Source organism: Paralichthys olivaceus, chromosome 4 (genome assembly GCF_024713975.1).
Source record: "Paralichthys olivaceus isolate ysfri-2021 chromosome 4, ASM2471397v2, whole genome shotgun sequence".
NCBI lineage: Eukaryota > Metazoa > Chordata > Actinopteri > Pleuronectiformes > Paralichthyidae > Paralichthys > Paralichthys olivaceus.
The window spans coordinates 18,744,944-18,759,283 of NC_091096.1; the positions used below are offsets into that span (position 1 = coordinate 18,744,944).

The 14,340-nt window shown below is 42.2% G+C and overlaps 4 protein-coding genes across 5 annotated transcripts; 1 reads left to right on the forward strand and 3 right to left on the reverse strand.

The window, feature by feature from the left end:
- Window positions 1–49: 49 nt before the first annotated feature.
- LOC109641091 (serine protease inhibitor A3L-like) lies at window positions 50–2,610 on the reverse strand. The gene is made up of 6 exons (XM_020105414.2): window positions 2,443–2,610; window positions 1,238–1,868; window positions 963–1,033; window positions 677–870; window positions 418–565; window positions 50–318 (listed from the first exon to the last, which is right to left on the reverse strand). Exons 2-6 carry the CDS (start codon window positions 1,860–1,862, stop codon window positions 124–126), a joined length of 1,233 nt encoding a protein of 410 aa, XP_019960973.2. The 5' UTR covers window positions 1,863–1,868; window positions 2,443–2,610; the 3' UTR covers window positions 50–123.
- Window positions 2,611–2,746: 136 nt separating this feature from the next.
- LOC109641106 (dual specificity protein phosphatase 26-like) lies at window positions 2,747–4,497 on the reverse strand. The gene is made up of 3 exons (XM_020105432.2): window positions 3,889–4,497; window positions 3,263–3,474; window positions 2,747–3,179 (listed from the first exon to the last, which is right to left on the reverse strand). Exons 1-3 carry the CDS (start codon window positions 4,065–4,067, stop codon window positions 2,983–2,985), a joined length of 588 nt encoding a protein of 195 aa, XP_019960991.1. The 5' UTR covers window positions 4,068–4,497; the 3' UTR covers window positions 2,747–2,982.
- A 525-nt stretch (window positions 4,498–5,022) lies between these two features.
- bag4 (BCL2 associated athanogene 4) lies at window positions 5,023–9,301 on the reverse strand. Its single transcript, XM_020105431.2, has 5 exons — window positions 9,122–9,301; window positions 8,442–8,561; window positions 7,533–7,763; window positions 7,071–7,340; window positions 5,023–6,715 (listed from the first exon to the last, which is right to left on the reverse strand). Exons 1-5 carry the CDS (start codon window positions 9,206–9,208, stop codon window positions 6,260–6,262), a joined length of 1,164 nt encoding a protein of 387 aa, XP_019960990.1. The 5' UTR covers window positions 9,209–9,301; the 3' UTR covers window positions 5,023–6,259.
- Window positions 9,302–9,906: 605 nt separating this feature from the next.
- Window positions 9,907–13,793, forward strand: lsm1 (LSM1, U6 small nuclear RNA associated). 2 transcript variants are annotated; one of them, XM_020105433.2, is made up of 4 exons: window positions 9,907–10,048; window positions 10,172–10,240; window positions 10,393–10,508; window positions 12,635–13,793. In XM_020105433.2, exons 1-4 carry the CDS (start codon window positions 10,003–10,005, stop codon window positions 12,803–12,805), a joined length of 402 nt encoding a protein of 133 aa, XP_019960992.1. In that variant the 5' UTR covers window positions 9,907–10,002; the 3' UTR covers window positions 12,806–13,793. The 2 variants fall into 2 exon arrangements, with proteins under 2 accessions (XP_019960992.1, XP_019960993.1); XM_020105434.2 differs by lacking the exon at window positions 12,635–13,793 and adding an exon at window positions 11,466–12,610.
- Window positions 13,794–14,340: the final 547 nt, after the last annotated feature.

The following is a 14,340-nucleotide window of genomic DNA, read 5'->3' on the forward strand; positions in this document are numbered from 1 at the left end:
ATATAGAGACAAACACTCACAAACAAAAGTAATTAAAGACAGACACAGATTGAAGTTTTTATCTGTTTGTTTTATACATGATGCAGCAGCAGTGCTTGAGTGAACACAAGTGTTTCATCTTCATCATATGTTTGGGTTGATAATCTTGCCAACGAAGAGGGTGTCTTCTGTGACACGGTCAGTGATGACAACCATAAACGGACGATTGAACATCAGGATAGGGGTGTGGTGGAAAGACATGGGCATTATTTTGATGCCTGTAGCAGCGGTAGCAGTGGCTCCGACTTCGTCCACATCCAGGGTGGCTTTGTGCACAACCTTCATGGGGTAGAATAGAGGCAGAGTGAGATAGCAGGTGGATGAAATGCTGGGGAAAAAAATGAATGCAATAACATACAGTATACTCTCTGCCCTGACCTCTGATACTACCAGTTTTTTCCCCACTGCGATGCCACTCAGATCTGCATGTTCATTGAACATGTCCGTCATTCCCATTTCAATCAACACGTCATTCAGCATGTAGGAAGTCTTGATGGAGAACTTTGGAACATGTATGTTATATCTCCTAAAATAATAGCAAATAGACAAACATACAGTGATTGATCTGACTGTGAAAATTGATCAGAAGGACAAAAACACAAAAATGTAGGATGACTTTAGGATGAGTTCTCCCAACCTGGACTTCATCCACTTCAGCCATTTGGTGACAAATCCTGGGCAGATGGCCTTCTCCAGTGTTGCCATATCGTCAGGCAACAGCAGCAGCATGGAGGAGGAGCTGTTGAAGGGAAGGTGGAGGACTGTTGTGTTGATGTTTTGGTCGTGATAGATGTCTACATCCTCCTTCATATTCATCATCTCAACTGGAACCTGGGAAGTTACAGTTTTAAACATGAAGCATCCAATAATTTGAAATATCCAGTAGATATGTGACTCATGTCCATTCAGAATAAACTTTAAACCTTGGTATTCTCATCCACCATGAACTCATCCTTCTTGGTCAGCTCAGGATTAAATGAAGTGTCCCAGTTTCCTGTTTGATGAGGAGAAATAAATCACAGTTTACGACAGATATGTCAGGTTGTGAATTCAGAAATACAGAGGCTGTGTCTCAGTTCAGGGGCCGCATGCTTCGGAAGCTGCATTTTTAGAATAATTATGTCCCAAAAAGGACATCGACCGCTGAATTGAGACATAACTAGGGACTAACCAGATATTGTTTAATGTGACTTTTTACCTTTAAAGTAGATGTAACTGATGAGAAACATGATTGTGTCTGCATTCAGGTTGTCCACCAGGTTGTCTATCTTCCCGTTAGTCTTCTCGGCCACATAGCGGTTGATGGTATTGCTACTTTCTACGGTGTTGGTAAAGTTAACATTAAACCCTTCTGTGAAGTAGGACTTGTTCAAAACATCCAGGAATTCCGGATGTGGTGTGAAGTCGTGATCCACAAACAAAGCAGTGCCTTCGTTGGTGTCTTTTTGAGACATCTTGTTTGCCCGGTCCAGGAGTGCGTGGAATGCCTCATCCACATTTGCCTGTGTCAGCTCGGAGCTGTTGAAACCCAGACCGCTGAAAAGCTGCTGATGGGTCTCCCCCCGCGCTCCTACAGACAAGGCCGCCAGTGCCACAGACACACTCTTTGGCGAGAAGAAGATGTTCTTGCCTTGGGAGTCAGTGTGAGCAGCCAGCTTCCTGTACAGATGGTAGGTAAACTCTTTGTTTGCTGAGGACACCAGCGAGAGGCTGTTGAGAGCAGTGGCTTGGTGTGTATGATCTTCGTCAGTATCATGGCGATCGCTTCTTCCCACGCAGACCAGTGCTGATAAGATCCCGATACACAAGGCTGCACGCATCATGATGAACTATGAGGAAGGTGCACCAGTAAAACACTGTTTATTCGGGTTACATAATGTTTGCAGGAACAAACACTCAACAAACATGAGCTAAATATGTTGTGAGCATATCAGAGTTATTTTCTCAATCGTACTGTTATATTATGAGTTATGAGCTCCGACAAAAACACTATTTCTTCACAGTTTGAACAATTTTCTACAAGATTTCTGTATTTCTTCTGTTTTCTCTTCTCACTGCTTTGAAATGGGCAGAAGATGCTAATTAAATCTAATTCTTAGATGTGATTATTTAATGTAATTGAAGAAATACTTAACATAAGAACATTTTTAAGGGCTATAATTTAGAATTCCAACAGGCATACAACAGCTCAATAATTTTGTAGGATAAGGTTGTTTTTTGTTGCATAAAATAAATCAAGTCAGGATTTATATTTATATCTATTTACACAGACAACTGTGTTTCATCAAAAATCAAAGTGTACATCTCATCTCAAGCAGTTAAAACTGTTAATAAAACTGTATATAAAATTGTATGTGAAAAAGTGTGGTTAAAATAAAGAATGTGAGTTTTCTAACCACTTACCTTCTTCTGGTAGCAGCTCACAGTAACTCTCTGTGCTGTCTGGACAGAGGGAGATGTCCCACATAAAACTGAGCAAAGCAGATGAACTTTGGCTTTGTGTATTCTCCGCTGTATTTGCTCTGTGTAATGATTACTGTCTTACCATGGCATCAAACTAAGACAGCACTGCTTGTGTCAAGTAGCCAGCATGTACAGAAATGTGTGATCAATAGAGTCTCTTGCCCATAGTGTGCACGTGACAGTAAAAACCAATTGAAGGTTTTTGTTTGTAAGAAGTGCTGATAAATGAAACAAACATTCCCCAAAAGCTGCACCAGATCCCATTTTTACTGTTAAACTTGAATCAACATTTACAAACTGACTGAATATAAATATTTTCACCTTAAAGTTCATAGAAATTAGAACATGATCCTGGAATGGATCAGACGCTGCAAGTCTGAGACTCTAAAACATTTATAAATCCACATAATGACATCATTGTTTCTCATAATGGAGCCATCTTTGTCCTTAGGTTGTGGAACCACGACAGCTGAGCAGCATTCAGGGATGCGTGCCAAACAGCTGACCATCTAGTTCGATGAGCTGTCTGAGGAATCCTCGATTAGGGCTCACACCACGTTTATCTTTCACAGCACAAATAGCCTCCACAAGCGTCAGGTTCTGCTTCAGCATCAGGTACGCAAGGACCAGAGTGGCAGAGCGGCTCACCCCGACGTGACAGTGCACCAGCACTTTGTCTGAGAATCACAGAGACATTGCATCACAGCATTATTTAAACAAACACTAAACTAAACTAAGTATGTTTTTTCTACTTCCCTACCTCCCCTGCTGAGAGCCCTGTGAATAAAGTCTGCTGCTGTGGCGAAGTTGACACTCATGTCAAAGCCACAGGAGTCATGAGCCTCTATGCCCTTGTATGTGATCTTCATGCCCCTGTAGATTCCTGGCTGTCCTCCACGCTTACTGTGAGCTGCATTCAGGATGTGTGTGATCTGATGCTTGGACAGATCAGCCGTGTTCTCTGCACTGTGCCTGAAAAACACACAACACTGTGCAATCACCGACAGTATCTCGCAATGAAGCAGGTGTTGCCTGGTGAAACATTTGTATGCAATGCATTTCAACATGATGGATTGATATTTGGAATCCAACATCAGATATGGGAGTTAGTGCGTAGCTGACACCTGAGACACACTTTCGTGCCCAGGCATCAGTGGAACCTCTCACATGATAGCTGTAGTTTATGCCGGTTCCCAATGTGGAATGCAGCATCAGGGATCTTAACTTACACATCTGTATTAAATGATTTATGATCAGGTCAAAGCTGTCACATACACTTCAGTAATACTTGTGAAAAAAGGCTCACTCTTCTCTCTCATGAATAATATTTGGAAAGTTAAAAAGCCCTTTGCAGTCAGGCAAGAAAGAATTGATCGAGGTACTTACTGGTCACCAATGTAGAGCCTTGGCCAGACTTCATCTGCGTGACTCATAATGGCTTTGCCAGTAAACAAGAGTCTTTCCAACTCGACCACCGCAAGTCCAGGTGAGCTCAGGTCGATCTCCACTTTCCGAGGAGGAGGCTCATCATTCCAGGATGCAGGGAGTTTTGTTGTATAGGACATTTCTCTTTCCAGACTTCTGATGTGAAACTGAATGCAGCTCTATCGTTTCCAAATGAGTCCAATAAATACATGCAGAGTTTTTTTGTTTTTTTTTAAAGGGGAAAAACTCTTATGGCTTCACAGTGAGAGCTGAGCAAGTTCTCCACAACCTCTAGAGCAGAATGACCGCCACAGGTGATTTTTAGTTCCAGACTTCCTTGCCTCAGATTTACTCACCACGGGGCGTCAGAAACGTGGTCAGGCCATTTGACCCCCACATTAAATCTAGCTTGTGTGCCTCGAGCCCTCAGAGGTCTGTGTTATGCTTTTGCATCAAAATAGCTGTCTATTTAAAGATCTGAATGTCAGCCTGCAGTTGCAGGGAGAGTGGACCTCAGCAACAGTTTCACCTGACCAACATATAACAATAATATATGATGTTTCTGGTTGTTCAAAACAGAAATATATTGTTTATGGTACCACAATCCAGAGAGAGCAAAAAATAACAGCTAAAAAGATAAACTGTATACACAGCTAAGGGTTTTAAAGAAAAATTATGGCAGAGATAAAATACTGGAGTACTCAACTAATCAGGTATGTTTAGTGCTGCAAGCTGCACCCAAAGGTTTCGGTACAACTGAGTACAACCCCCAGAACAGGAACTTATTTTTTGGGGGGGGGGATTTACCCTGAACTTTATTTAGACCCTGGTCCCCTGCAGTGGAAACACAAGTTTCCTGGCTCCAGCGGAAAGTTTCTGGGGTGGAATTTTACTCTGTTAACTTAACAAAGTGAGATCCTGTGGTAAAAATATATACATTTAATTATTTCAGTTTTTTCCTCACCTGTGATAACTTTGATATCCATCAGGCAAACATGCCCATCATGGGTTGGACACATGCATTACATCTGAGACTGTACAGTTGTGCTCCATCTAAACAGAGCAGCACATGGAAATCAACACATATGACAGAAGTTTCTTTCATGCAAATCTTATCATCTGTTTTTATTTTTTTCTAATGATATAAAACCATCCCCTGAAATATGGCACTCTTTTTTTTTCTAAATCAACACGGGAGGTATGATTGAGGAAAAAAAATACCAGTGCTACACAAGACAATGGATCGTGGTGCAAAGTTAAAGGATTTCATTGCTAGAGGAAACAGAATGTAAAGCGCTTATCAGATTGCTGTGACTGAAATTGTCCTTTACACAAAGCAATACTAAGTACATAGTTTCCTTAACTGATTGAACACTTCTGAAAAAATAAATCAATTTCTAAATCCTATGTATATAAGTGTTCAAAAGGGGGGGATAACACAATTCAACAGCGTTTCAAGTAATTCTTAATCATGTCCTTATGGATCTGCTATAACAATAGTGAAATACATGAGGTCTGATTCAACATCTGCATTTAGAAAGCAGTTTCATCCAAAACATGGATAAAATGGGGACAGTAATCTTCAGGGGCTTTTCAATAGCCTGCCACTCTCTACGTCCAATCATGAGCTCGGAGATGTCAGGACTGTATCAAGTGCTTATCTGACATTACAATGCATGTGGGGCTGGGAGCTGAAAGGAAAAGCATTGCACCTATTCCTGCAGACATGTGAAGGAGCAACTAAGCGTATGGACCCTATCAGGGGTAAGGACAATTTCATGCAAATGGTCTGAGAGACATAATGATGGACACAGCTGAGGAAGTGCAAGTGTTCAGGATCAGAATAAGACTGATCCAGAATCCTGAGGGACAGCATGATGATAATCTGACTCTGTATCACAGGTTAGCGAAAACTTACAGTTGCTATGTGGCACTGAATAAATCTATCCTCCAGTGACCCTGTCCTGCATTATGCTGACAAGGGCATGACGTAAAAGATGAGCTGAGCAGAGCCGCAGGTTGTGTGGTCGCCACAGCCCCTCACTGAGGCTGAAAGTTTTCAGATATGTACAACCATAAGTCTGCATTTCTACTACCCCCATGTCACCCATACCAGCATAATTAGGCTTGAAAAGTTTGATTCCATGTACTAGTAATAGTTCTTGGGTCCCTGCCATTTACTCCAGGCATTTCATATCATGATGGTGGGGGGAAAAGGCCTACAGATAACAGCTCAGAAGAACAAGACTAGACCTTCACTGTGTCCATGGAAGATCTGGAAGAAGGAAACAGCAAAACTTAGTGACCCACAAACCCAATAAATAAATCCGCTTTAGAAGGCTTTCTTCTCTAGCTGGTCCAGAATGGCCTGGATCCTCTGTACAGCCTCCCTTCGGAATTGCCGGACGCTCTCCTGTCCCTGAGTCTCGACAGAGTCCAGCTCCAGCAGCTCTTTGGTCAGCAGTTCCTCCAGACACCGGTAACTCTTGTCTGTCTTTTTGCCGACAAACTCATCAACGTCTTCCTGAAGCAGCAGCACCCTGGCCATGACCTGCTGGACCTTAGCAAGGCCAGGGTTGTCGCTCAGGGGCTGAAGTCCAGCTGGGCCTGGAGCTGGAGCTTGTGAGGGTGGGGGGTCCCCTTGTGAGGGTTTAAGTTCCCCTCTCCCTGTTTTGTTGTACATTTGAGGAGGTGAACTTATTTCTGCAGGCTTTCCGTTGGGGGGATTCTGGGATGGGGTTGGCCTGGGTTTAGGTCCCACTTGTGGTGCACGCTGGTGCAGTTGGTCCTAACGCGACACAAAACAAAAGATTGTGCTTAAGAAATTTCATAATCCTCAAACTTTATAACTAAGGTTGCTTTCATGCATGCAGTCTGGACTATTTCCTGGAATTTTCCAGAGGGGATGTTTCTGAGCCCATGTGAGAATACAACAGGAAAATGTCATTGTTAGCAAGATCAGACGAGTCTCCATATTTATAGATAATAGTATAAAGATCGCAACAAGTGTAATGTTTAATTTGACTTTATATAAATGTACAAAACATTATTCCACTCTATTTTATATCAGCCTCTCCTTCCATTTAACTCAATTAACAAAACAAAAACATGACAGCCACAGTGAAAAAGCTGCAGACACAAACCTTGGGTTGGTATGGGGGCGGAGCGCCTGTTCCAGTCCCCGGCCATGCTGGAGGATGTGGTGGACGGACGTGACTTCCATAGTGGTTTTGTGGAGGCTGCTGGCCTGGCTGCCATTGCTGCTGTGAGTGTCCATATGCACCAGAGTGTGCCCATGCGTCAGCCTGAGGATTGGGATGGAGAGACTGGCCTGTGGGATATGGGGAGTTTTGAGGCATTGCATGTCCACCTTCAGTATAGTGAGGGTACGGTCCAGGAGGATATCCAGGTGTCTGAGAGCAGAGACAGAACAGGTATGTAGTATTTTCAAAATGACTTTGTTTCCTCTAGGTGTAATTTTGGTTTGGAGGAAATAAACAAGCCAATTACTTTTTACCACATTAATTCGTCCACGGATACACAGTCAGAGAAACGTAATGTCACTTTTGGCACCTCCCTTGCTACTTGTGTTTAAATGAACTCACCCCTTGACAGTGTGGACCAGCATAGTGATGATGTTGGTGTTGAGCGTGGGGCTGCCCAGACGGCCCACTGCCCTGCTCTGCTGGACAGCCCTGGTTAGGATAAGGACTTGGAGCTGGTCTCTGAGGGTCAGCACAGTAGAAAGGGTTGGACGGGTGGAAACCACTTGTTGAATACTGACTCTGCTGTGGGCTGTAGACACCATGGCCGTTTGGATAACCTCCAGGCATCACCTAAATGAAAAGCATGTGAGGAGAGAATTAATAAAGACTGTACTATTCAGACTATTGACCTGATTCTGAATAAGACATTATTTTGATGACTAGTCTAAGTCCCTATATCAAATATGCCTATTTGGACTTGGCTGTTTGCTTTGCCTATAGTGACCTGCAGTAATTGCGCCACAGCAAATAAAGAGCGACTGCAGGACTCAGCCTGCAGAACCTTGAACTGTAGTTTGAGTTTTCGTTCCTGATGTTGTGAACATACTGTTGTTATGATGGACACTGTTACATGGATGAGTCCCAGCCTAAAATCCCATTAATGTTACAGAGCGTAGTCCATTCATGACTCATGCCTACATTACTTGCTTCTCCTTGTTCACACTCAAAGGCAGGGCATGGGTCATCTCATCAGGTTGATGTTGCAAAATGCTTTGTGATTGAGACATAAATGATCTTTATCTATATACAGTCTATGTACAGTTTTGCCACTCACACACACATTCATACAAAATGCTGTTTACATGGCAGTGTCCCGTTCAAACTGTTGTCTTAATCAGGTTAATATGAGAACACTAGTAAATGTGTGTAGTGATGTAACAAGTCGAGCTGAGGGAAAGGTGAGGGCACTTAGGAGACTTAAGCTAATGCGTAGATGTATTCTAGGTTGGGTTACAGCATGAGCTTCACCTGTGGGTTGTACTGGGGCTGAACCTCTGATCCCGACGGATAGGTGTTTGCATAGTGTCCTGTGGAATGAGACTGAGGATACCAGTAGTGGGATGGGTAGCCTGGGTACTGAGGAGCGTCCTGTGAACACAGAGCATCGCAGAGAGAGGGTTGGACTAGTTATTCAAAGAAGAGGACTGTTTAAAGCAGCAGGGATTCTATCTGATCTGTGTTTCCTGGTGCAAGCTGGCAAACAGGAAACTGTAAAACATTCACAAACTGAGTAAACAGTGGCACTGATTCATTCATGACTCGCTCAGGCAGTTTGGGCTAAAGCAGATAAAAACCCGTGCAGCTAACCACAGCGAGGGCCGTGTGGAACAACAGAGGGAAGACAGAAGACAGCCCGCTGCTAAAACAAGCCGTGTGTGTTTTACAACCACCGAGACACTTGTCGGGCCATCAGCGCTGTTGTCACGTCAGGATAAACGTGACAAACTCGGGCAACAGGGCAACGGCAACTATTATATAATGCCAGCTAGCTCCGTTAGCTGTCGGGCTAGCACGGACAAACACGGACAAACACGGAAGCTAGCTGGGTAAAGAAATGCATTTGTGTACAAACTCGGGTCATTTTTATTTGAATTAAACACAGCGATCACACCTTGGGGGGGTTATCTCGCCCGTGTCCTCTCACTCACCATTGTGTTATTCCAGTTATGGTTTCCCGAGTCACCAGTCGAGGGCCAGCCAGACTTCAGATCCGACTGCGTCTGATGATGATGCATCGGCTAAGCGCGCTCCGTCCTGTCACCTGCCATAGCACAAACAAACCCTGACTCTTGTCACTTCTCTGCGCAGACTCTGGGTCCGACCTGTTCACACCGGCGGTGTTTTGTTCTCCACACGGGCGCCGATCGCTTGATTGCAATCAGGAAATGATTGAATGACGCCAGGAGCTCGGAAAACTAGCTGCCTTCTCTTTAAGGAGCCGCACGAGCCAGAGTGAGGAGGTCTCACTCTGTCGCTATTTTCACGGCACTGAAAACATCTGAGGAGTGAGAGGCGCCAGGTTGTGCTGCCATTTTGTTGCTCACACTGCACAGACAAAACATGATGCACTGACTTATTATACGTAGGTTATAAAGCGTGCGTGTGTAATGGTATAATTTTTGATGATTTATGACGACACAAGCAAGTTGCCTCGCTCTTCTGACGCGGTCACTGTCTCCTGTTCATAGATGATCTCTGGTGCCGCATGTGCGTCACTACATGCTAATAGCCAATAGGAAAAACGTCGTTCATTTATAATATTTCCGCAATAAAAACTAATAATCTCGCGTTCTGAACTATTCTTCTTTTGTGTCACATCTATTAAGACGTTTATTTTCAAAACGGGTTCAGTAAAAGTTCAGGAACAGGAAGTTTTTCCAGCGCGCACAGGGTTAAACGTGGACCGGAAGTGTATCCCAGGCTTCTATAAAGACACTTCCGGTGCTGTTGTTGAAAGAAACACACTTTGAAACATTCATGGCTTAAAGTCACACAGAGACACCACGACGCAGACAAACAGCAGCACAAGATGAACTACGTACCGGGGACGGCCAGCCTCATAGACGACATCGACAGTGAGTAGCAGAGGAAGGAGGAACCAGAGCTGCTTCACTGAGGAAGTGGTTTCTGTGGCATCGTGTCTGACTCTGGATCAGCCGTGTGTCCATACTAATAATAAACATGTCTGTGTCCTGCAGAGAAGCACCTGGTGCTGCTCAGAGATGGGAGGACACTGATCGGGTTCCTTAGAAGCATTGATCAGTTTGGTACTTGTCGTTTTTTTTTATCTCCCACTTGTTTCTCCTCATCGCCAGAACACAAATCAGCTACACCTTCTACGTGTGCATCTGGTCATCACCATCTGATGTTTGGTTTTTTTGTGTCTTAAACTCATCTGTATTTCTCTTGTCTCCCGCAGCCAATTTAGTTTTCCACCAGACAGTTGAGCGCATCCACGTGGGAAAGAAATTTGGTGACATCCCGAGAGGAATATTCATAGTTAGAGGAGAGAATGTGGTCCTGCTGGGAGAGATAGTAAGTGTGTCTGTCTATAGTTGTGTGCTCCAATTCTGGTCAAATACAATAACTGTGAGGACAAAGACTTGTTTTCTGGTTAGAATTAGGTGTAGGGTTAGGCATTTAGTTGTGATGGTTAGGATCTGGGGAATGCATGTCTGAGTGCCCTCACAACTATAGAGGCGTGTGTCTGTGTGTCCACAGCCTTCACTCAGGTGCTAATATCAGACTCTAAACTCGAAGGTACAGTGTGTAGAATTTTGTGATATCTAGTGAACACCCCTCACCTCACCCTCTCCTTCCAAACATTAAAAAGAACCTTTGGTAGCCTTTAATTGTCATAAAAACTCAAAAGGTGTTTAGTTTGTCCAGTCTGGACTAATGTAAAAAACATGGCGGCCTCCATAGAGAGGGTCCCCTCGATGTAAATATAAAGTATTTAAATATAAAGGGCCTTTTCTGGGGTAAAGAAAACTACTTTTCATACAATTTAGATGAAATAACTAGTGAAAACATCATGAGGATTATTCTACATTAAGTTTCTGCCAATAGTTCCCTTTCACCGAAATCTTTCACACTGGACCTATAACAAAAATAATAAATAATCTGATGATTATCAACATGGACTGATATGAATAGATTTTTAAATAATTTTGGCCATATTGTCCAGCCATAGAATATGGTGAGTAATTACCTCTACTGTACTATCAGTCATGTTGTTGTCATTCACAGGTCACAGTAAGTTCATAATACTGAGTCTTGAAGAGTCTTGAACGTGTGTTAAAGAGTGCACAGAAATTTTAAGTCCTACAATTATGCTTTTGATTATACTTCTGATATTATTATTCCAATAGCTTGTTGGGTTAGGGGTTGGGTTAATGAACTCAGCTCTTTAACCAAAGTTAACTTTGATTCATATGTATTTTATGCATTTTACCAAAGGAGGTTATGTTTTCATCTGGATTTGTTTGTTAGGAGGATTACGCAAATACTACTCCACTGATTTCCAAGAAATGTTGTGGAGAGACAGGGCATAACCCAAGGGAGAGTCTATTATTTTTGATGCAGATCTGGATCAGGAGGCAGATCCAGGACTTTCATGGATGTTGATGGACACCATCAGGCATGTTTAGGGGACTGATATTCATGAGTGTGTAAAATTTGTTGCAGATCCAAATAAAAATTCACTTGATCCAAATAAAAAAAATGGACCTAGTGAATTAAAATTTGGTTTCATAAAGGAACTGTTGGGCCTTGGCAGAGGTAGGCTCTGCTTAGTGTCATTCTGCTGCAGTTAATGACTAGAATTACTGAGGAAAGCTCATATGAGGTCTAATTAATTCCATCTTGAGTTTATCTATAAAATGCTGAACATATAGCACAGTTAAAGGTATGTGAAACCTATTGATTAACCACTTACACACTCTCTCATCACAATAAAAACACAATTTAAGCCCATAGATTTGATTTGTGTCATATGTGCATGAATTGAAGCTGGCATGTTGCAGGCACATTTAAGTGACGGTGTAGAACCTTCAGCCAACACAAAACATGACTCGTAAACCAAGTAACTACATGTAACTGTAAACGTACACCATGCAGACACCAAGCAGCAGAGTATAGTATTTAATGTTATGCAAGGATGAAATGCAAAGAAGTTGCAGGCATCAAAGAATGGGAGAATGTGATACACATGTGTAGCACAGACAAAGCATCAGTGCACTGCTCAGTGCTTCAGAGGATCTACTGGGCTTTTCAAGGGAATTGAGTCTGTAAGCAGGGAGAGCAGCGCAGGTTTGTTTTAAAATGACATAGTGAGATGTTGAATGATCAGGTCAAGAGTGACAAGTCTATATCCACAGGACACTATTTGAATACTGTATGTTGGAAAGGTCCTTGTGATAAAACCCCAAAAGGAAGTTTCCATGAGAATTTGAACAGGCCACAACACTTAGGTCACTACTAATACCATTACTGTGTCCTAAACAGTATAAATGAACAGCAGATCAACACATAAAACAGTTTGTGTACTACCTCACTAGATGTACCTCACATAATTAAGTGTATTTGTGGTTAATGTCCATAATATTTTGTGAGTTTGTTACAAGCCTTGAGGAGGTGTGACATGGTCTGTGTCTCTGCAGGATGTGGATAAACCCTGCGACACAGTCCTGCAGCAGGTTTCCATCGAGGAGATTTTGGAGGAGCAGCGGTTGCAGCAACAAGCCAAACAGGAGACGGAGAAAGTCAAAATGCAGGTCCTGAAGGACCGAGGCCTTTCCGTACCCAAAGCTGACAACTTGGACGAATATTAACAGCCTCCTTCGTTTCTTTTTTTTTTTTTCACGAGCCAGTTTCTCAGTTTGTATGGGACTCATAAGTTTTATTTTGAGAGAGCATGACGGTGTGTTATTTTTTTTTTTTTATGTGTACATGGCTACATCATGTCGGGCCGAATTCCTGTAGTGTACTGTATGAATTTAATTTGAATCAGTAAGAGGAAAAAGAAAAATGTGTTGGGTGCTCTCAGTTTTGCAGATCATGTGGGCAAAACGATAGATCCATGTGTTGGATCACTCTGTTGACAAGTAAGCAATTATTTTACATTTTACAGCAGCACTTTCTATCCATGAAATGGTAAATTTTTTGATTTGGAGATCCACAAAAGAAATTCTTGCTGTGCTCCATTAAAGAGTTCAGTTTTTCTTTATGGAGGATCTGCTTGGGAAAAAATTTGTGTCCACATTTTTTTCATCACCGTGTAGCAACATTCAGTTTCACTCACTGTTGTGTTGAATGTTTCACAATCAAAGGCTGTAATATTCAGATAAATGTGTGTCCTCAGCAGACAGTGACCCTGCGTCATCAGGCCGACCACAGAGCTGCAACAAACTTCAGACTGATCCTCATTCATTTATTAGCAGAGAGGACATCATTCATTTTGATTTGATTCAGTTAAGGCAGGAGGCAGATCCGTGCATCATGTCCTGTTTATAGAGATAAGAGTGGGGCAGGAGTAATCAACCCCATCTGCTTTCATCAGTCAATAACAAGCGTGTTAATTGTTTGGTTGGACTCAATGAGTTCATATAAATCAGTCTCTGCTGGGTGGAGGTGATCAGGCCTGTAGGTGATGATGCTGAGCGAAACTCTGCTCACGTGGTACCACCAATATTCAATGCATGTTGGGTTTTTTCACTTTGATCAGTGTTCAGCATCACTGAGATGTCAAGTTTTATAAAGTTATAAAACAATTTCCTTTGCTAAACTTCAAAATAAAAGTCATGCCTTAGGGAAACTACAGCTGGACCTGGTCCTACACGTCGAGGAATGTATGGGAAGCAGGGCTTGACTATCTTTAACTTTAATCACCCTTAATATATTTTTTATTAAAAATTGAGTTAATCAGATATGTCTAAAATGAATAGTACAAGGTAAAAGTAAAACTCTAATTGTACCCTCAAATAGACATATACAAAACACTTTGTAAGACACAAAGGAAGCACAGTTACATGTTAATGGTAATGTACATTAACATGTAACTGTCAAACTCAGTGACCTGTAGAAAAAATGAAAAAGTCTGTTCCTCTATGTGAGGTTTCTAATCGTTTGTGAAGAAAAAAAAGGCTTCTTAACAGTGCGATCCTCAATTCTGTGAAAAATACAATGGAGCTGCAAATCGATTATATGATTGGAAGAAAATCTGCAACTATTTTGTCACTTTATTGAATTTTCACCAAAAGAAAATCTTGCTTTTTATCAAAAGTGATGAATTTCTGTTTTTCCTGTCATCTGATAGCAATTTTAATATTTTGTTATTTTTTCAGATGCATCTGTGAATCTTCTGGAT

Coding starts and splice junctions, on each gene's coding strand:
- LOC109641091 (XM_020105414.2), bottom strand. CDS start 1,862: ATGATGCGTGCAGCCTTGTGTATCGGGATCTTATCAGCACTGGTCTGC. Junction 871..962: donor TGGTGGATGAGAATACCAAG/GTTTAAAGTTTA, acceptor GTAACTTCCCAG/GTTCCAGTTGAGATGATGAA. Junction 566..676: donor CTGAAGTGGATGAAGTCCAG/GTTGGGAGAACT, acceptor CTATTATTTTAG/GAGATATAACATACATGTTC.
- LOC109641106 (XM_020105432.2), bottom strand. CDS start 4,067: ATGTCCTATACAACAAAACTCCCTGCATCCTGGAATGATGAGCCTCCT. Junction 3,475..3,888: donor AGGCTCTACATTGGTGACCA/GTAAGTACCTCG, acceptor TGTGTTTTTCAG/GCACAGTGCAGAGAACACGG. Junction 3,180..3,262: donor CAGGGCTCTCAGCAGGGGAG/GTAGGGAAGTAG, acceptor TGTGATTCTCAG/ACAAAGTGCTGGTGCACTGT.
- bag4 (XM_020105431.2), bottom strand. CDS start 9,208: ATGCATCATCATCAGACGCAGTCGGATCTGAAGTCTGGCTGGCCCTCG. Junction 8,562..9,121: donor ATAACTGGAATAACACAATG/GTGAGTGAGAGG, acceptor CTGTGTTCACAG/GACGCTCCTCAGTACCCAGG. Junction 6,716..7,070: donor CGCCCCCATACCAACCCAAG/GTTTGTGTCTGC, acceptor GTGTCGCGTTAG/GACCAACTGCACCAGCGTGC.
- lsm1 (XM_020105433.2), top strand. CDS start 10,003: ATGAACTACGTACCGGGGACGGCCAGCCTCATAGACGACATCGACA. Junction 10,049..10,171: donor CCTCATAGACGACATCGACA/GTGAGTAGCAGA, acceptor TGTGTCCTGCAG/AGAAGCACCTGGTGCTGCTC. Junction 10,509..12,634: donor TGGTCCTGCTGGGAGAGATA/GTAAGTGTGTCT, acceptor GTGTCTCTGCAG/GATGTGGATAAACCCTGCGA.